The 22686-nt window shown below is 41.1% G+C and overlaps 1 protein-coding gene across 1 annotated transcript in view; it reads left to right on the top strand.

The window, feature by feature from the left end:
• The window catches only part of LOC140212486 (cadherin-6-like), a 194867-nt gene extending 172718 nt beyond the window's left edge, over positions 1–22149 (top strand). Inside the window, exons 10-12 of the mRNA XM_072283350.1 lie at positions 3072–3189; positions 7691–7942; positions 17247–22149. Coding sequence (XP_072139451.1) covers positions 3072–3189; positions 7691–7942; positions 17247–17737 — 861 coding nt within the window. The 3' untranslated portion in view covers positions 17738–22149. The remainder of the gene's footprint in view (positions 1–3071; positions 3190–7690; positions 7943–17246) is intronic.
• Positions 22150–22686: the final 537 nt, after the last annotated feature.

Here is a 22686-nt window from a genome sequence, read left to right as displayed (position 1 = left end):
AGCCTCAGATGAAAATAGATACTATTACTATGGGTTTATGATAGTTCAACAAATCTCATTTTTTTATTATAGGGGATTATAGGATTGTTATTGATGTTTTAGGGATCCATTATTGTGTGATTTTCATCCACGCTGTGTGTAAACCACTATTCAGAAACTCTACTCCTTATATTACCATAAGCTGGAACTGACCTCAGGACACTTAGTAGAATGGGCCAAGATCCAATTCAATACCTTAAATACACAGGCGCTGGCAGGGTATGGTAATGACCACTTTTATATCCAATAAGCCAATCAATGTGGCAGCAATTCAATGCATAAAAAATATGCCGAAATGGTCAAGAGGTTCAGTTGTGCAGACCAAACTTCAGAATGGGGAAGAAATGTGATCTAAGTGACTTTGACCATGAAATAATTGTTGGTGCCAGATGGGGTGGCTTGAGTATCTCAGAAACTGCTGATCTCCAGGGATTTTCACGCACAATGGTCTCTAGAATTTATAGAGAATAGTATGAAAAACAAAAAAAAAAGACATCCAGTGTGTGGCATGCCTTAAGGTCAGTGAAAATGCCTTATTAATGAGAGAATTCAGAGGGGAATGGTCTGACTGGTTCAAGCTGACAGGAAGGTGACAGTAACTTAAATAACCAGATGTTACAACAGTGGTGTGCAGAAGAACATCTCTGAATGCACAACACATTGAACCTTAAAGTGGATGGGCTACAGCAGCAGAAGTCCATGATCATACACTCAGTAGGTACCTTATTAGATAGATAGATAGACACCTTATTGATCCCAAAGGAAATTACTGTGTCACCGTAGCATTACAAGTGCACAGACATACAAATATTAGAGAATAATATTATTAAAAAGAATAAAAAGAGTCACCTTAAAAATAAGATGCACAAGATTTCCAAGTCAAGGATGATTAGATTTCCAAGTTCACACTGATAAGGTGGAATGCAAGAATTACTGTAATATTATACAGTAATGGGTACACAATCACACCATCCAGGTAAGAAGTGATGGTAGTGTTGCTCCGTATTGCACAGGGTGTCCGCGCTGGCAGGGTATGGTAAACAGAGCTAAACAGAGTTCTGGTAAACAGAGGTTAATAACTGTCTAATGGGAGGGGTCACCACTTCCCCAGCTATAGGTTGACTCATGAGATATCTAATAACAGGAGGACCTGATAAAGTAGCCACTGAGTGGATGTACTATATTTGTAATGAGATAGCAGTAGCAAGTTGAGCTCGACTTCTGAAATGTGGCTCCACTGAAGGCAGTTGACAGAGGATGAATTTATATCAGATATATCATTACTGAGCTTCTTAAGATTTGAACAACCCAAAAATGAATATTTTTAATATGCCATGCTAATATACGAGCCTTGTGAATTATTTATAAAAACATTCTATTCCACTGATTTTATTATTTCTGTCTATCTTGCTATCACTCCAGTCCACTCCAGGCAGTCTAACTTCTTCCCCCACAACTCTAATTCTAATCTGATATGAGGATACTATAGCCAGGCCACTAAAATGTATCAGACTCTGCACCCACACTCTTATGGAAGAGAATAACAAGACTTTCTAGCTTAAAAACAGCACAGTAATCCACTAAATTCTTCTATCTTATTTAAAATATCTTTGGGTATAGTCATTGCTAATAATTATATCAGCTTACTAGGTGACTGACACCTGGTCCAGCAAATCCTTCATTGTAAACTCCTCACCTTTGTTCCAAATGCTTTCTTGGTCATGCCTGTTCTATCCCTGTATTCTCGTCAGAACCTACAACACTCTGCCCTCTTGTACATTTCGGGATTCTATAACTGGCAGCCATGCCTCCAGCCTCCTGGCTCATAAATTACTGAAGCTCCTCCTTATACCTCGTTGGTTTTCTACATCTCATTCCTCATTTAATAAAACCTTGCGTTTATTTATAGTGGCGGTGGATAGGTTCCTGATTAGCAAGGGTGTCAAGAAGTTATGGGGAAGTGGCAGGAGAAAGGGGTTGAGAATAAATCAGACTCGATGGACTGAATGGCCTAACCCTATTCCTATGTCTTTTGGTCTCCTGGTCTTAAAACCTATCAATTTAATGAAGTCTCCATTCTAATATATCCCTATTTGTTAACTTTTCTTATCAATCACACAAAGACCTTTGGGCTATTTTACGATGCTATGAATATGAATAGATCTACATATATGGAAGAAATTGTTACAACCTGGAGCACAAAAGTTCAAAGTTCAAAGTGCACTTATTATCAAAATATCTATACATTATTTAACCTTGTGATTAGTCACATTACAGGCAGCGACAAAATAAAACCCAAAAGAACCCATAAAAAAGATTGACAAATACCCACTGTGCAGAAAAAGAGAAAAAAAAACACAAATTGTGCAAACAATAAAAGTAAGCAAACAGCATTTAGAACAAAAGTGAGTCCTCAGACACGAAACCCAGAACAGTCGATGCAGGCCACAGCCTTAGTCTCAGTTCAGTGCTTAGCGGAGTAAACATTGCGAAGCAGCAACCAGGACATAGTAAAACTGTTAATCCTGCATGTTCAGTTTGTTATTGGTGCTGGAACAGAAGATCTACTGGACTGACAGACGTAACTAATAAGCCAACAAACTTTTAATTCACTTTTCCAAAGATGTCACACACTAGAATAATTCATTTACCGATAAACCTGGTTGGTTTAGAAGGAATGAGTGCAGGAAAGGCTCCAGAAGCACGGCAAACAGAACCAAGTTTCCTGGTGAGTGTACGGGAGAACGGGAACTGCTGAATGAATGGGGAAGGTAGAAATGGGGGCACCAATAAATAGGCACCAGAGCTCTGATGAACAAATGGGAGACATTGGAATTGGGATCCCAGGAAGTGGACAGGGATCGCAGCAATCATCACTTAGAATTTCTGATAGGCAGATCGCAAAATATTGGCATTTACTTTATTTACATGACTTGATTACTGTTCTGGTTTTGTTTGTACATAATCAATATTGTACATATATACCACCTGAATGCTGGTTACATTGAGTTTTATATTTATTTAACACACAGCTGATCCAAACTATCAGTGCTGTGGATCAAGACTCCCCACCAAGTGGGTCCAGATTCTTCTTCAGCTTGACTCCAGAAGCTGCTAATAACCCTAATTTCACAGTCCAGGATAATGAAGGTATGGATTTAGCTCAGTTGAAACCTGTCAGAGCGGGACCATCATTGATATTTCTTGCAAACTGTCTGAAAACAGCCAGAAAGGTTTAAAGCTTAGAAACAAAACACTTAGTGGGAATTCCAACTAATTATGTTCAATTTAATGTATCACAACTGGAATTAAGAATGATGAAATGTTGGAGTAAGATGGTGGATCGTAACCTGTTTTTTTTGTATCACTGCAAATCACAATGGCCATTTTCATATTTGCTAACTTCAGTAGTGACTACTATTTACAAAATGAGTTCTTTTTAAAGTAAGCCCACCTGTGACTATTGTGAAACCTTGGAATAAGAGAAATTTTTTTGCTTAGGAGCTTGGTGCATTTGAGTGGGCCTGTTAAAGGATTGTAAGCTCCAGGTTATTCAAACTTCTTCACCTGGGTCTGTCAGCTTTCTGCATAATCAGAAAGGATGCGGTGCAGAGATGCTCGCAAGTGTTTAAGCCAGACTTTTAAACACACACCACAGCTGAGGCTGCTGCACTTCAATGTATTTTACTGTTCTGCCAATGGCAAAGCTTCACACACCACTGCTCTAATTGGGGCCTCCAAGCAGAAGGGCAAATGTAGATAAGAGTTAGCCACCATCCAAAGTAGCAGATTTTTGCAAAGCATTCAACAGGCAACCATCAATCTGCCGTTTGGCTGTCAGTACCCCAAGTACAACCTGCTGCAGGCTTTTGACCAGTTTCATTAAATTCCCAAGATTAAAGTCACAAGACCACTGACCTGGTTTTGGTTGATTCTCATCCACTATTCATCCAATGTAGAAAATAGGAAAGGAAGGGAATTCTTTACTGATGCAACTGGTTCATGTTGTTCGTTTTCTGAAACCCCAAACGGGGCCAACTCTGTTGAAAGCCACATCCAAAATAATTACTCAAACCTATAGAAACATATGTCTGAGGAACTGCTACCCCTTCATCTGCAAAGCTATCCACCACTGACATGATAACGTTAAGACCTTAGTACAAATTGCATGCAGAAGAACAAGTTTGTTTTCCTTTTGTGATGAATAATGTTTTACTTTCTATTATTTTTTAATTAATGGAAGCAAAGTGTTAAGAACCCACCATAAATTATCCTTATTAAGATTCGTATTTCCTAAGAGGAAAATTCTTACTAATTTGGGATGCTTCGTATCTTTGAGTACACCAAGCTATTGCTGTATATTTGGAGAGTAGTACCTGTTGTAATGTAAAAAAAACTCAGCAGCCAATATACACACAGCAGGATTCCACAAAATGACAAAATAATTACTGAAAATTTGTTTTTATTTGAACAATTCCATGCCAAAATTATCTCCCTTCCTCCTCTTCATGGTAGTTCCTTTGGATCTTTTACTTCCAACAGAAAGCAGATGCATCCTCAGTTTGACATCTATTTTGAAAGTCGTTGTGGCCCTCCCTCACTCATGCATATAAATATTAAGTGTTCCTATCTCAAGAGTCAGAATTGAAGCTAAAATCTCATCTGGACCTGTGGGTGAGAGACAGTATATAAAATCCTGCAAAAGTACAAGGAATGTGAAGAATCAATTTCATTTAATTGTCAGTATCTGTAATAAATCATTAAATAATATCGAAGCACATCACCAGAGGTGAGATATCACCTTTAGTTTCTCAATGATAAATTATTCTATTCCATGATACTCAAGTTAGTTGTGAAACAAATAGACAAAAGATAAAGAAATTAAGATGGCAAGATAACTGGGTGAAGATACTCACTGACTTCATAAACTTCCAAGCTTTAAGAACATAATATTCGGTTAACTACTCTTAGCTCATCCCATATTAATATATACTAAACACAAGGGATTCTGCAGATGCTGAAAATCCAGAGCAATACACACACAATGCTGAAGGGACGGACACAGAAGGTCAGGCAGCATCTATGGAAATGAATAAATAGTTGACGTTTCAGGCCGAGACCCTTCTTCAGGTCTAGAAAGGAAGGGGGAAGAAGCCAGAAAAAGATGGTGAGGGTAGGGGAAGTAGTACAAGCTAAAATATGATAGGTGAAGCCAGGTGGGTGGTGGGGGAGAGATAAATTAAGAAGCTGGGAGGTGATGTGGAAAAGGTAAAGGGCAGAAGAAAGAACCTGATAGGAGAGGAGTGTGGACCGTGGGAGAAGGGAATGAGGAAGGGCACTGGGAGGGGAGGGGAGGTGATAGACAGGTAAGGAAAAGAGAAGAGGTAGGAAGGGAGCTAGAGTGGGGAATTGAAGATGACAGAAGGGGGATGGGGAAAATTAATTGGATTTGGAGAAATTCATGTTCATATCATCAGGTTGGAGGCTACCCAGATGGACTATGAGGTGTTCCTCCTCCAACCTGAGAGTGGCCTCATAGTAGCAGCATAGGAGACCATGGATCGACAAGTCGGAATTGGAATGGGGATTGGAATTAAAATGACTGGCCGCCAGGAAATCCTGTTTTGTGAGAACGCAGTGAAGATATTCAACAAAGCAGTCCCTCAATCTATGTCGGGTCTCACCTGTGTAGGGGAGGCCACATCGGGAGCACCAGATACAGCAGACAACCCCAACAGTTTTGCAGGTGAAGTGTTGCTTCACCTGGAAGGACTGTTTGGGGCCCTGAATGGAGAAGAGGGAGGAGGTGAATGGACAGGTGTAGCACTCCTTCCCCTTGCAGGGCTAAATGTTAATATGCAGTACACTTCGTTGGATTAGATGTACATAAATCTCAGTTTACCTATTTGTATGTAGAACATTCTTGGCTTTCCTATTATAAAATACACTATGTCAGTGAGTTTTAAATTACAGTGTTTTGCTATAACAGCAGGCTCATTGATCAGGAAATATAACAGGTTTAAACATTCTAGGTAAATATTGGGCTATTTATTATCGGGACATGTATGATAAAATATAATTCATATGGAAATGAGGCAGAGTTTATTCTTGGCATCAGAATAATTAATTTCAGCCTTTAAGAAACTTCCAGTTGTGCCCTTTATTAATTCCCAGACCAGTCTTATGCCAGCTTTCACACAAAGAGCAACAGCTGGTCTGATGTGAACTCTCACCACTGTGACTCCTTTTAAAATATAAATCTGACTCCGTTGGCATATGCAAAGTGCAGTTCATAAACAGCATGCCAATAGAGAACTTGGGAATTCAACTGAGAACGTCAAGCACGTTTCAGCAGTTCTCTGCAGAGAGCGAAGCCACGGTGGAGATCCATCCTGTTTTTCAGTATGTCCAGATATAATATATAAAATTAGGACGACGTTAATCATTCTGACAAAATCCTGGGTTACCCACCTTGTTCATTATTGGAAGAGTTCTTGTACAAATTCACCTTTCAGCAATTTTGGACATGAAATCTCCAAAAATGGTTGGAGGGTTAATTTGTACAAGAAATATCTAATGAATTATGTTCGTAGATTCAGAGGAATTCTACAAACCACGTCATTCTATTAAGAATGGAAGACAACAATTTTGCAGTTTTCCCACTCTCCAGAACTCCATGGGAAACAGTATATATGTAGTTTTTTTGATAATTCCAATGATTTTCATTGGGAGGTTGGGAAAACTACTCTGGAATTTGAAGGACTAAATCTCCAAATCTACAGAACAGACATGGGTGATACACTTTGTATTTCAGGTGATAAATTTGATTTTAACACTTATCCAGTTGTCAGTAAATGGAGTGAGCGTCAGAGGAGATGCTGGAGGCAAGACCAGTCACAATATTTAAGAGGCATCTGGACAGGTACCTGAGTGAGCTGAACACAAGTAACTAATGCGGACAAGTGGAATTCATATAGATAGGCAAGATGGCTAGCATTGATGCAATGAGACAAAGCTACTTTTTCTGTCCTCTATGACTCTGTGATTTTATGATTCTTAACTGGCCCTCTTGAGAGACATATGCCAGACTGTCCATGTAATTTCCTGGAAGGAGAGAGCAGCCTGACCATTCCATTGTGTGAAAGTATATACTTGCCAGGCCAAATTGCCTGTATTGAGAAGTATATCACCATTATGACTCTGCACAAAGAAAATGCTTCTGTTCACCAGGTAACGTGTCCTTATACATTCAGATTCAATGTTTGTAGTCTTTTTTTCTTCATTTTACAAACAGAATATTAGGGAACATCATTGTGATTCTAATAGTTTATTGTCATGTCTATTCTAACAGAAATGTAATTTTTTGAACAGGATCAAATTTATTGAGTTCTGCACACTATAAAGCTGTTATCCTTACCTCAGACCATTTATCTTGCATTAACTGGATGGAAGGTTGAAAGATGGCAGATAAGACAGCATTCCTATGATCCCTGAGGCACAAAGGCATACCAAACAATAAATATAAGTTTCATGGGGATAGCTTGTTAATCATTTGTCTTTTCAGTGTTTGTTTTGCCCTCTTGTGAAAGGGGCTGGGAGAAAGAGACAACAATAACTGCTTGATTCTTTCCTATTCAATATTATTTCTCAGATAACACAGCAGGGATTCTCACCAGGAGAGGAGGATTTAGCCGTCAAGAAATGAACACCTACCTTCTGCCAGTTTTCATTTCTGACAAGGAACATCCTATTCAGAGCAGCACCAATACCCTTCTGATTCGAGTGTGTGCCTGTGATAGCGATGGCACCATGCAGTCCTGCAATACTGAAGCTATAATCCTTCCTCCTGGGCTCAGCACTGGAGCCCTCATCGCCATTCTGCTGTGCATCATTATTCTGCTCGGTGAGTTATTTTTTAATCAGTCACAATTTCATTTCAATTTATTGTCTGCTGCTGCCCATCATCATGAACTAGTAGGGTACATTTGCAAGAGAATACTGAAGAACAGTGCTGAATGTCTGAACTGACAAAGGGCAGTCGACTTAGCAGAATTTATTTGGCCACCTGAGGTATACAGAGTGCTGCTAAAAATGTCAGGAAAAGATTAAAGAAAGGCTGACATGTGACAAACCATGTCTAGGCATTTTTCCATTCAACATCACCTAACTAACTGGAAGCAAGAAGTTTATGGGAGGGCAATGGTTGGCTATTAATTTTACGAACAGTATTGTAAATGTAGTTACAAGCTTTCTTCTAACCAGGAAATGAAGTGAAAATAAATGTAGGAAATCTCCCTCAAATGCTGCTGCTGCATAGCAACAAGAAGGTACTTTGAGTTTTTAATTTAACATTTTCCTGTCATGAGGAAAAATTAGATTATACTTATTACCCAATGCCACATCACATTTCACCATGGAGCACACAACTGAATGGCTTGTTACCAGAATCATCCTTTGTAATAATGATCAGGGAGGCACAGAGAGAACCTGTAATTACCGATAAGTACCTTTGGCTCAACGGAGGAACACATAAACTTATATACCAAATACCTGTGTGTACATCTACTAAGTTTTCCTGACATTCCATGAACAGTCAAACAATAGAAAATATAATACCAGTTAAAAAGAAGTTTTGGCTGCTGGCTGCGTGTTCCTCATGGTCCCATTTTGAACCTCCATATGTTCGTGGGCCGCCTTACATCCACGGTGGTGAACGTCCTACCGAGTCATTGTTGTCTTGTATGTGAAAACCTGTGCTTTTATACTCAGTACTTACTAATTCAAATATTGCATTTCAGTGTCACTGGCTGTAGGCCATGTGCCTGACCTTTAAAACCTTTTTATTGGCTCTGCTCGAGGCCAGCATCCGCTTGTTGCCCTCTTCCCAGCAAATGACAATCAGTAATTTATGGCTCTTAGTTCTCAGTCAGCAACCAGCTTGAATCACGCAGAACAGACACAGACCCCAGCAGTCAAAACCCTGCATGTTATATCCAACCAAAGAACACCTCACAAATAAGTTATTTGCAAATGATCTTTAATCTGGAAGATTACCTGAGGCATCATTGTGTGTAATTTAAAACACTGATCAAGCCAAGTGACTTTAACTCACAAAATGGAGAACACAGTCTCTTCATAAAATGGCAGTCCCTACCTCCTGCCTTATGGCAAAGACAAAGGCAATTGATCTGTCTGCTTCCACTGTCCTTGATTCATTCAAATTCACTGATTTATAGACTTGTAGTTCTTTCTGGTCAACAGCATATACACCATACAACATGCTCCACTAGAGTTTGCCCTCATCTTTCCCTAATCTTCCTGGGTATCTGTTCCTCAATGTCCTGGAAGCTGTTGGTGGGTGGTGGGGGGAGGGGCTGTGGTATAATCCCATCAGAATGCTTACACCTTTTTATTAAGTTCTACCATTAGACACAGTGTGTGAGCCCTTCACTTTATCCCCTCTGAGTGCAGCTGTGATATTGTCCTTCCACCTCCCCCACTCTCACCTCCTTCTCAGTCTTTTCTAAATCATTGAAATCTTGGAACATTAAGCTTCCTTTCCTGTCCCTCTATATCAACTAGGTCTGTTATGGCCACATGTAGGGAACAATATTCTTGTGCGCAGTTTTGCTGGAACTATTGTGGGGGGGGTGGGTGGTTTAAACTAATCTGGCGGGGTGATGAGAAACTGAGTGATAGGGCCAGTTAGTATACATGTATGTAGTTATACTGTCAGGACAGACAGGCAGGTGATGTGGGAAAATTGCTGTCAGTGGGATGAGTTGCAGTGTAACAGGGGACAAAATCGAAAAGGTTGACGAATACAGAACTGAAGGTGTTATATTTGAATGCACGAAGTATACAGAATAAGGTGGGTGATCTTGTAGCACAATTAGAGATTGGCAGGTATGACACATGGCCAAGTGGTTAAGGCATTGGAAGGTCGTGAGTTCGAGCCCCAGCCGAGGCAGCGTGTTGTGTCCTTGAGCAAGGCATTTAACCACACATTGCTCTGCGACGACACTGGTGTCAAGCTGTATCGGCCCTTGCCCTTCCCTTGGACAACATCACTGTCGTGGAGAGGGGAGACTTGCAGCCTGGGCAACTGCCGGTCTTCCACACAACCTTGCCCAGGCCTGCGCCCCGGAGAGTGAAGACTTTCTAGGCGCAGATCCACGTACTCGCAAGACTAATGGATGCCTTGAAAAAGGTATGACATTGTGGGCATCACTGAGTTGTGGCTGAAAGAGAGGTCTAGTTGGGAGCTTAACACTCAATGATGCGGATTGTATCAAAAGGACAGACAGGAAGTCAGAGGGGGAGGTGAGGCTCTGTTGGTAAAAACTGAAATCAAATCATTAGAAGGAGGTGACATAGGATCGGCAATTGTAGAGGTAGTAATGGGAGACATGGAAATGGGGGACAAACTGAATAAGTATTTTGCATCAGTCTTCACTAGCAGTATGCTGGAAGTTTGAGGGTATCAGGGGGCAGAAGTGAGTGCAGTTGGGGAAGGTGCTTGGGAAGTTGAAAAGTCTGAAGATAGATAAGTCGCCTGGACCCGAAGGACTACACCACAGCATTCTAAAAGAGGTGGTTGAAGAGATTGTGGGGATGTTAGTAATGACTTTTCAAGAATCACTAGATTCTGGAATAGTGCTGGAGGACTGCAAAACTGCGAATGTCACTCTTCAAGAATGGAGGGAGGCGGAAGAAAGGTAGTTATAGATCAGTTAAACTGACCTCAGTGGTTATAAAGATGTTGGAGTCAATTGTTAAGGATGAGGTGTTGGAGTACTTGGAAGACCAGGGCAAAATCAGCATGGTTTCTTAAGGGAAAATCTCATCTGACAAATCTGCTGGAATTCTTTGAGGAAATAACAAGTAGGATAGACAAAGGAGAGTTGGTGGGTGTTGTGTAGTTGGATTTTCAGAAGGCCTTTAACAAGGTGTCACACATGTGACTGCTTAACAAGATTAGAGTCCATGGTATTACAGGAAAGATACTAACGTGGATAGAGCTTTGGCTAATTGGCAGGGGGCAAAGAGTGGGAATAGAGGGAGCCTTTTTCGATTAGCTGCTGGTGATTAGTGGTGTTGGAACCGATTCTTATTACGTTGTATGTCAATGATTTGGATGACGGATTGATGGCTTTGTGGCCAAGTTTGCAGACAATACGAAGATAGGTGAAGGGTCAAGTAGTGTTGAGGAAGTAGTGAGGCTGCAGCAGGACTTACACAGATTAGGAGAATGGGCAAAGACATAGCAGATGGAATAGAGTGTCGGAAGGTGTATGGTCATGCACTTTGGTAGAAGGAAAAGAAGTATAAATTATTTTCTAAATGGGGAGAAAATTCAAAAAATCTGAGATGTAAAGGAACTTGGAATCCATTTGCAGGATATCTTAAAAGTCATCTTTCAGGTTGAGTCAGTGGTGTGCAAGGCAAATGCGATGTTAGCATTCATTTCAGGAGGATTAGAATATAAAAGCAAGAATGTCACACTGGTGCTTTATAAGGTACTGGTGAGGAATTTTGTGCCCCTTATCGAAGAAAGGCTGTGCTGACAATGGAGAGGATTCAAAGAAGGTTCACAAAAATGATTTCAGGAATGAAAAGCTTATCATATGAGAGCATTTGATGGTTCTGAGTCTGCACTCACTGAATTTTAGAAGAATGAGAGGGATCTCATTGAAACCTATCAAATGTTGAAAGGCTTAGATAGAGTGGATATGGATAGAATGTTTCCTATAGTTGGGGAGTCTGGGACCAGCAGGTATAACCTCAGAGTAGAGAGACATCTATTTAAAAAGGAAATGAAGAGGGATTTCTTCCACCAGAGGGTGGTATATCTGTGGAATTCATTGCCACAGCAGGTTGTGGAGGCCAGATCATTGGCTGTATTTAAGGAGGAGGTTGCTAAGGTCTGGAAATGAAGGTAGGAGAATGGGGTTGAGAGGGAAATGGATCCATAAGACAAAGGAGCAGAAGTCGGCCATTTGGCCCATCGAGTCTGCTCCGCCATTTTATCATGAGCTGATCCATTCTCCCATTTAGTCCCACTCCCCCACCTTCTCACCATAACCTTTGATGCCCTGGCTACTCAGATACCTATCAATCTCTGCCTTAAATACACCCAATGACTTGGCCTCCACTGCTGCCTGTGGCAACAAATTCCACAGATTCACCGCCCTCTGGCTAAAAAAAATTTCTTCGCATCTCTCTTCTGAATGGGCGCCCTTCAATCCTTAAGTCATGCCCTCTCGTACTAGACTCCCCCATCATGGGAAACAACTTTGCCACATCCACTCTGTCCATGCCTTTCAACATTCGAAATGTTTCTATGAGGTCCCCCCTCATTCTTCTAAGCTCCAAGGAATACAGTCCAAGAGGGATCAAACATTCCTCATATGTTAAACCTCTCATTCCCAGAATCATTCTAGTGAATCTTCTCTGAACCCTCTCCAACATCAGCAAATCCTTTCTTAAATAAGGAACCCAAAACTACAAAGTTTGTACACACAGTACTCCAAGTGAGGTCTTACCAGTGCCTTATAGAGCCTCAACATCACATCCCTGCTCCTATACTCTATTCCTCTAGAAATGAATGCCAACATTGCATTCGCCTTCCTCACCACCAACTCAACCTGGAGGTTAACCTTAAGGGTATCCTGCACGAGGACTCCCAAGTCTGGTTGCATCTCAGAACTTTGAATTCTCTCTCCATTTAAATAATAGTCTGCCCGTTTATTTCTTCTACCAAAGTGCATAACCATTCACTTTCCAACATTGTATTTCATTTGCCACTTCTCTGCCCATTCTCCCAATCTATCCAAGTCTCTCTGCAGACTCTCTGTTTCCTCAGCACTACCGGCCCCTCCACCTATCTTTGTATCGTCAGCAAACTTAGCCACAAAGCCATCTGTTCCATAATCCAAATCGTTGATGTACAATGTAAAAAGAAGTGGCCCCAACACTGATCCCTGTGGAACACCACTGGTAACCGGCAGCCAACCAGAATAGGATCCCTTTATTCCCACTCTCTGTTTCCTGCCAATCAGCCAATGCTCTATCCACGTATGTAAGTTTCCCGTAATTCCATGGGCTCTTATCTTGTTAAGTAGCCTCATGTGCGGCACCTTGTCAAAGGCCTTCTGAAAATCCAAATACACAACATCCACTGCATCTCCCTTGTATAGCCTACTTGTAATTTCCTCAAAAAAATTGCCATAGGTTTGTCAGGCAGGATTTTCCTTTAAGGAAACCATGCTGAGTTCTGCCTATCTTGTCATATGCCTCCAAGTACTCCGTAACCTCATCCTTGACAATCGACTCCAACAACTTCCCAACCACCGATGTCAAGCTAACAGGTCTATAATTTCCTTTTTGCTTCCTTGCCCCCTTCTTAAATAGCGGAGTGACATTTGCAATCTTCCAGTCCTCCAGAACCACGCCAGAATCTATTGACTTCTGAAAGATCATTGCTAATGCCTCCGCAATCTCTACAGCTACTTCCTTCAGAACACGAGGGTGCATTCCATCTGGTCCGGGAGATTTATCTACCTTTAGACTATTCAGCTTCCTGAGTACTTTCTCTGTCGTAATTCTGATTGCGCACACTTCTCTTCCCTGACACCCTTGAGTGTCCGGTACACTACTGAGGTCTTCCTCAGTGAAGACTGATGCAAAATACTTGTTCAGTTCCTCCGCCATCACCTTATCTCCCATTACAATTTCTCCAGCATCATTTAATATCAGTCCTATAGCTACTATCACCTATCTTTTATTTTTTATATACTTGAAAAAGCTTTTGGTATCCTCTTTGATATTATTTGCTAGCTTCCTTTCATAGTTCATCTTTTCCCTCTTAATGACCTTCTTAGTTTCCTTTTGTAAGCTTTTAAAAGCTTCCCAATCCACTGTCTTCCCACTAATTTTTGTTTCCTTGTATGCACTCTCCTTTGCTTTAACTTTGACTTCTTTTGTCAGCCACTGTTGCATCCTTTTTCCATTCGAAAATTTATTCTTTTTTGGAATATATCTGTCTTGCACCTTCCTCACTCCTCGCATAAACTCCAGCCACTGCTGCTCTGCCGTCCTTCCTGCTAGTGTCCCTTTCCAGTCAACTTTGGCCAGTTCCTCTCTCATGCCACTGTAATTTCCTTTACTCCACTGAAATACCGACACATCGGATTTCAGCTTCTCTTTCTCAAATTTCACAGTGAACTCAATCATGTTATGATCACTGTCTCCTAAGGGTTCCTTCACCTCAATCTCTTTAATCACCTCTGGTTCATTACACAATACTCAAACCAGTACAGCCGATCCCCTAGTGGGCTCAACAATAAGCTGTTCTAAAAAGCCATCTCGCAGACATTCTACAAATTCCCTCTTGAGATCTAGTGATTTTAATTTTCCCATGTTAAAATCCCCCACAATTATCATAACACTGCCCTTCTGACAAGCCTTTTCTATTTCCTGTTGTAATTTGTAGTCCACATCCCTGCAGCTGTTAGGAGGCCTATAAATAACTGCCATCAGGGTCCTTTTACCCCTGCAATTTCCTAGCTCAACCCATAAAGATTCTGCACCTTCCGATCCTATGTCACCTCTTCCTAATGATTTAATATAATTTCTTACCAATAAAGCCACACCACCCCCTCTGCCTACCTTCCTATCCTTCCGATACACAGTGTATCCTTGGATGTCTCAGTGATGGCCAGAATATCATACCTGCCAATCTGCAGCTGTACAACAAGATCATCCACCTTATTCCTTATGCTTTGTGCATTTAAGTATAACACCTTAAATCCAGTATTTGGTACATTTTGCTTTGATTGCACTGCAACTTTATTGCACTGCAACTCATCCCAATGGCTGAAAATTTGCCCCATCACCTGCCTGTCCTTCCTGACATCTTTACTGCTCACTATCTTAGATTTATTTCTGTTTTCCCCCTCCTCTGCTCTATCATTCTGGTTGCATCCCCCTGCAAAATTAGTTTAAACCCTCCCTAACAGCTCTATTGAGCCTTCCCGCCAGGATATTGGTCCCCTTCAGTTCAGGTGTAACCTGTCCATTTTGAACAGGTCCTACTTCCCCCAGAAGAGATCCCAATGATCCAAGAATCTGAAGCCCTGCCCCCTGCACCAGTCTCTCAGCCACGCATTCATCTGCCTGATCCTACTATTCTTGCCCTCACTAGCACGTGGCACAGGTAGCAATCCCGAAATTACTACCCTGGAGGTCCTGATTCTCAGCTTCCCTCCTAACTCCTGGAAATCTCTCTTCAGGACCTCCTCCCTTTTCCTATCTATGTCATTGGTACCAACATGTACCAAGACAACTGGCTGCTCGCCCTCTCCCTTCAGAATATTCTGGACCCGATCCGAGATATCCCGTACCCTGGCACCTGGGAGGCAACACACCATGCGGGTATCTCTATCAGGCTCACAGAATCTCCTGTCTGTTCCCCTGACTATGGAATCCCCTATGACTACCGCATTCCTCTTCTCCCTCCTTCCCTCCTGCACAACAGCGCCAGGCTCAGTGCCAGAGACCCGGTCACAGTGGCCATCCCCTGTCAGGTCATCCCCCTCAACAGCACCCAGAACAAGATATTTGTTGCTGAGGGGGGCAGCCACAGGGGTGCTCTCCACTATCTGGGCATTTTCCTTCCCTCTCCTGACAGTCACCCAGTTTTCTGACCCCTGTAGCCTAGGGATGACTACCTCCCTGCAGCTCCCGTGTATCACCTCTTCACTTTCCCTAATAAGCAGTAGGTTATCAAGCTGCAGCTCCAGATCCCTAACACAGTCTCTGAGGAGCTGCATCTCGGTGCACCTGGCGCAGATGTAGCCATCAGGGAGGCTGGAGGTTTCCCAGGGTTCCCACATCTGACACCCTGAACAAAGCACTAACCCTGCAGACATGCTACCTAATTCTACAGGAATGAAACAAGGAAAAATAAGTCACTCACCCACTTACCTTGCCAAACACACAAACTTTTTAAACCGTTAGCTCATACTGTTAGCTGTGTGAGCACGGCAGTTCCTCTGTCTGTCTGGGCCGATTCGCCAAGGGGTAAAAAAAAGAGTTGGTGCCTCGCTCTCGCCTCTTCCGATTACTGCCTAAGCCTGTTGAGCCAAAGCCCTACACTCTGCTACCACTCACTCCGCTGCCCGCTGTATTGGGTGGTCTCCTTTTTAAACTCTCCGCGCTGTCCTGTCTATGTCACGTGCCTGCAGAGTTTCGTCCTTCTTGTACTCGAAGAAGTTTTTTTAAAAAACTGCCTTCCTTCAGAATTTAGCTCTTCCACCGCTCTTCTTGTCCCGATCCAAAAAACACCCGTCCGAAGTCTCCTTCCTTTTTAAACTCTCCGCACTGTCCTATGTCACGCGCCTGCGCAGTCTCATCTTTCTTGTACTCGAACCATGATCAAATGACGGAGCAGACTAGATGGGCCGAATGGCCTAATTCGTCTATATCTAAAAAACATCATAGTACCATGTACTATGTTCTAGGTTCATAACCTTTTCCATAATACTCCTAACTTTAAATTACACACATGCTTCAACCTGTCTATCCCATTATCTTACTCCTACTTGCTCTTACTGGTCACAACCTCTATTTTCCTTCAATCCCTCCACCTTCTGACCTGGTGCACTGGTTGCCATCCCCTCTCAAACTACTTTAAACCCTCTAGTAGAACTAGTGAGCTTCCTGGTCAAGAAATTGATGTCACTCCCATATAAGTCATCCCTACCCCAGAAGAAGTTCCAGTGATCCAAGAACCTGAAACTCTGCACCCAACCAAGTTGCTCAGCCACTCATTCACCTGTTCTGTCTTTCTGTCCCTGCGCCGACTAGCATGTGACACCAGAAGTACTCCAGAAAGGTCTACCTTTCAGGTCCTGCTCTTTGGTTTCTTTCCTAACTCCTTATACTCACTGCACAGGACGCCTTTTCACTTTCTACCTACGTCATTGGTTTTAATATTCCTCCTCCTTCCCCTCTCCCACACTCCCCTCCCCATCATCCTCCTTCCCCTTCCTCCTCCTCCTCTCACCATCCTCCTTCCCCTCTTCCTCACTCCCCTCCTCCTTCCCTCTCTCTCCTCCCCCTCTCCCTCATATTATCCCTATTCCACAGCCTTTTTCAACGTGCAGGTTTTATAAACGGAACTAATCCTATTTTCTGATTTTCAGTTATTGTGGTGCTCTTTGCCGCCATGCGAAAACAGAGGAAAAAAGAACCTCTTATCATTTCCAAAGAGGATATCCGAGACAACATTGTCAGCTACAATGACGAGGGTGGTGGTGAGGAGGACACCCAAGCTTTCGACATTAGCACACTGCGGAATCCTGAGGTTATCGAAGATACACAGTTACGGAGGGATATCAAACCCGAGAACTTCCTTCTACCTCGGCCAAACCCGCCAATACCAGACAACACTGATGTCAGAGATTTCATCAATCAGAGGCTAAAGGAGAATGATACAGATCCCAGTGCCCCTCCTTATGATTCTCTAGCAACGTACGCCTATGAAGGAAATGGTTCCATAGCAGAGTCGCTCAGCTCCTTGGAATCAGTTACCACAGAGACAGACCAAGATTATGATTACTTGAGTGACTGGGGACCTAGGTTCAAAAAACTGTCAGACATGTATGGCGGAGATGACAGTGACAGGGACTCTTAGCAACAAAAATCATTCCCTTCAGTTCAGCTTTCGACAGAACAGAGTATTGCTGTGTAAACATGCGGGCCAGTACTTTCTCCAAAATCTATCTCACTAAAACGTTTATTGTGTACTGTTGGACTTTTATTCCATATATTCATGGCTTCAGAATGGTTCCAGTGTGAAAAGTGTGTAACTTTTGCTTCATTTAATGAGCATCCCCAAGAAGGCAACTCTATGAGAATTTATACTTTAACTATATGCCTACACGACCCACTGTTGCACTAGTGGACACACATGTTATATTGATCATTTTGTTTCTAAAATAGAAATACTTCACAGGTATTATTGTCTACACAGAAGAATAGAAAATGTAATAAAATAGGGATGTGCACAGAACAAGATCTTAAAAAACAGCCAGAGGTAGATTTGGATGGTTTGGAGGATTCAGGTTGGAGGCAGGCATTAGACATGATCATTGATTCTTGTTTTCTGGGTTCAAAACTGACTTTTGCCTCTCATCTCTGGTCCCAAATTACATGGAAACCATTTACAGGAGTGGCAGGCAAGCAAAAAATATCAACTCCATTGGGAAACCCAATAAAATGTGCAACAAACCAACAAGCACTTTGCTAAGAAATGAAAGATTATTTGTGTACCACTGAACAACAAGACTTGGTCTAATAAAAGGGCTGGGATCTATCCAAGGTTCACAGTCTTAGACCTGCAAGCCTGCTGGCCAGCACATCCCTTTGGTGAATTTAGTGAATTAGATGTTTGAGCTGAATGTGTGGTCAAGTCAACTGTTTTCTTTCACAATGTACTGTACTGTAATTTAGATTCAATATACACTGATGTATACATATTGTATGCAGAGCTGTATTATGTAGTGTGGATGTAAATCACTACAGGTGCATCTTAAAACTAAGTTAATTGGCTGGATGTAGTTGACATTTGAAGTGCAGCAGATTTAAGCTGCAAAGTTAACCTAATGACATAAGGTTCCCATTTAGTTTACTACCTAAAACGTTCACCTCCTGTTGCAAAACTAAGAATTGGGTCAGAATTGCAGATTCCCAAGAAAGCACCAACGATTCGACTTGAGCACTCTTACCTGTAGACTGGAGGAGACGTCTTTCATTGAATGCTGCACTCCTAATGGCCAATGTAATGTTAGTCTGAACGAGCCCTTTAGTTGGCCTTGTCACCATAAATTGTCACAGCGGCATCTTCTCAAAGGCCAATAAAATTATCCAATAAATTCACTCCATCTTTGTTATTGCAAAACCTAAGCAGCGCTCTGGTGTTTACAAAGCATCGCTAAATGGAGTTCTGTCAAAAGGGGATTCAATAAATATAATTTAAATTCTTTAAAACCATTTATCCTGTTCGCAACATCCATTAGATAAGTGGATAATCATGTAAATCACATCTTTGATACAAGGAGAGCAGAAGCCCAAGGGACCCTTTGCTGAACTTTAGATATTTTTGCAATCAGAGATTGCAGTGATGGACAGACCATGGAATACATTTCAGACCGCTTGCTGTCTCAGAATGGACCACTCACAGTTCGGAAATTTGCCGAGCCTTTGCCAAACTTGCAGCTTTGCATTGGCCCTGCCTTTGCACCGTGAAAGATTGACATTTGGTTGAGGGATATAAAGAGGGAAGAACTGCAATTACCTTTAAGGGCAGGTCCACAGGAGCGCTGACTCCCAATCTAACCAAACGTTTAGGGATGCAATATAAATTTATAAAATCTCTTTTTCACTTTGAATTAGCCTGATGCCTAAATTGCGAAATGTTGATCAAGGAACCAAACCAACATCTCCTGGCTGATTTGCACTTAACAAAACTGAAATGTCACCAGGTTTTCATTAAGGTGCACAAGTGCTCACATTCTGTGAACATGTTCTGGAGGTTTTCCTTGCCAGCGCAAATGATAAGATGGTTCTGTCGGAACCACTTGGAAATGTAAGTGACGATTTTCTGGAAGTGAACATTCAAAAAAGTGATTTATTATTCTGCATTCAAAACATAATAGAATTACAGGGAATTACTGCAGGAAAAAAATGATGGTTTTTTTCCCATGGAGACAAAATATAACTGTGGAAATTGAACTTGATGGGATTATTAATGGGATGTGGAAATGTTAGGCATATTTCAAATATCATTTCAATGTGGACCCAAAGATCCATTGTTTCTTTTCACATTGTTTCAATTTAATGTTCCAGATTTCTAGTAACTAGAATTTAAAGGTACACACCTTGTTAATGTACTGCACTTTTGTGAAAGGATTCCTACAATATTATCATTTTACTTCATCTATGTAAATCTGAAAGATAAGGCTTCTCTTCTGCAATATCACTGCCAGCTTCTTTGACTCAGTCTTAGGTTGAACATTTCGGGCTTTTGTGCAAGATAAACCCAATGGACAAGAATCCAGAGTCTACTTTGACAGAAATGATACACAAAAAAAGCAGCTTCAAGAAATCCCATAATTGAAATCAGAGTTGAACAATGGGCACCCAATACTTCTGGTGTCCAGTATGAGAATTATATCAGCTCTACTGAAGAAGCCCAGATCCTCAACCTCCAACCAGGAGAAGGAGACTCAAACATGACTCACAAGCACTCAACAGAATCTCTGTCAGCAAGTTCCCAAGGCAAAATGTTTCATGTCTATCAAAGGAAAATTACCCAGGGGATCGAGAGATATAATTAGGGGTTAGCCATTAAGAAACCATGCTTACACAAGGTGGGAGATTGTAGTGGATGGAATAAAAAACAGGAAAAAAAAATCTACCAACTTTCCAGTACATATTTTATGCTAAAATATTTCATAAATATTCAAATTGGATTCATTGACCAATTACATTCTATGAACATTTTGATCAACTAACTGAGCTAATTGAGATTAAGTACATTCTGGATCCATTTGTTCTATTTCAATCATACATAAAGAAACATTTCTTAAGTTGAGTATTACTTTAAAATCCATAACTATACTCATTGTCCAGTTTGGATTGGCTTAGACAATCTTACCAATTAATTAACATTTTGGCTCACGGAATTTTGAGAGACTTCTTTGTTTCACTTGGGCACTGAATATTTTAAGTCTGTTCAGTCAAAGAGAGAACAAACACTCCAATAATAAGAGTATTTTAAATCCTCTTCTGGCACTTGAAAAAAATCAAATTTCTTCCATCATTTTAGCATCCATTTGGATGGCTATGGAAAGATTATGCGAAGAGAAGTTGATGTCCAGCTGTGGAAGTTATTAGACCACAAGAACTTAAAAGAGAAGGAGCAGAACTAGGCTATTTGACCAATCAAGTCTGCTCCACTATTTTATCATGGCTGATCCATTATTTCTCTCAGCCCCAGTCTGCTGCCTTTCCCCCATATCCCTTCATGCCTGACCAATCAATTTGTTATTCTAACAAATAAGTAGTAATGATATGATTTCACTCACTTTAGGTGCCATAAAACTCAAGGTCTTAACCTATGTAAAGACTTATCTATATAACCTAACTTGCTTAAGAAACAACACAGGTGTAAGATCCAAATCACCAACTGGTTTGAGGCTAAATGGGCCAGTGAGTAATAGAAATGAGGAAGGTTCTTTTGAAAAGTTATCAGACTGTAACATTAACTCTACTCCTCCCTCTAAGGATGCTACCCGTGCTGCTGAATATTTGCAGCATTTTCTGTTTTCATTTTCTGTTTCTATTACTCAACTTAAGGTTAAAGTGAAATACCAAAGGACATCTGTATAGCAAAGTATGTCAGATGGGCAGAAAAAAAAATCCTTGGCCTTTTGCCTCAAGCACACAAAATAGAGGTGGTCCCTTTCTTATTCTGTCTCCAAGATTTGGTTCCATTGATTTCCATTCAAAACCAGGTTACCCACATGGATCATAACATCATGTGCATTTAGAGCAAGTGATGGATGAACAGTCTCTACCCCAGTGTCCCAGGATGGGAGATAAATGGGGGGGGGGAAATGACAGTAACTTCTCATATGCTACATCTTCATCTTCTATATATTCATTTTTGCATGATTAACTCCTATCTGTTTTAAATCTTAAAGTCAAGTTTTTTTTATCACTAACCCAGTCAGATGTCTTTTGATAGTATTGACCTGCCAGTTTAAATAACGTTGTGGCTATTAACACTTACGTTAATGTGAAATATTTCAATGTGGCTGGGCCAGTTTGTACAACTGAAAATAGCTAATGCCAATGAAGGATCCTTGCTTACGTTTCTGATTGATACCTGCTTTTTTTATGATTTCAAGATCTGCAAAAATAGTCACTGTTAGCAGCATCTGTATGTTTAGCAAATGGAAGAAAATCTCAGTCATTTTCTTTTGCTAAGTAACATTTTGTACCAGGATTATTTATATGATACTATTCAATAAAATGTTTTTATGTATGGATTCAGCCTTGGCAAATCTTTGATTAATTTACTGTAAATGTGGTTTTAATCTTATCTCCATACTAGAAGACTGCACATTACCTAGGGTGAGGTTTAACTTTCACGCTACACTGTTGTAATTAGCCATTTTTGTTATCTCACAAATGGAGGCTAATTAGAAAGGTGGTTAAAAGGTGTAGCAGATGGATTCTAAACATCTACAGTCTTCAGATGAGGTTTTAGTAGCACAGAGAGATTGAAAGGAATAACAGTAGCTTAGAAGTGTGCGGAAGTGACAGTCAATCCTTCTTCAATGCGTGTACATTTCTATTGCTCACCGCCGGGATTACGTCAAAGATAGAGCTCATGGGAGATCTTTCCTCCGGCTGTTTGACAGTTAAATAAATAAAATGCTTTTTGAGCACATTTTTTCAAATAAATAGATAACGAGCTAAAAAATACACACAGAGATCATATACAGGGCTGCCCATTGAATCGAACTGGGATGGCAATGACTGACTTCAGCTGCCTTGTCCTTCAGCCCTTCAGCT

Source organism: Mobula birostris, chromosome 19, assembly GCF_030028105.1.
Source record: "Mobula birostris isolate sMobBir1 chromosome 19, sMobBir1.hap1, whole genome shotgun sequence".
Taxonomy (NCBI): Eukaryota; Metazoa; Chordata; class Chondrichthyes; order Myliobatiformes; family Myliobatidae; genus Mobula; species Mobula birostris.
The sequence above is the reverse complement of the archived record's forward strand: the minus strand, read 5'-3'. Positions and strand labels throughout refer to the sequence as shown.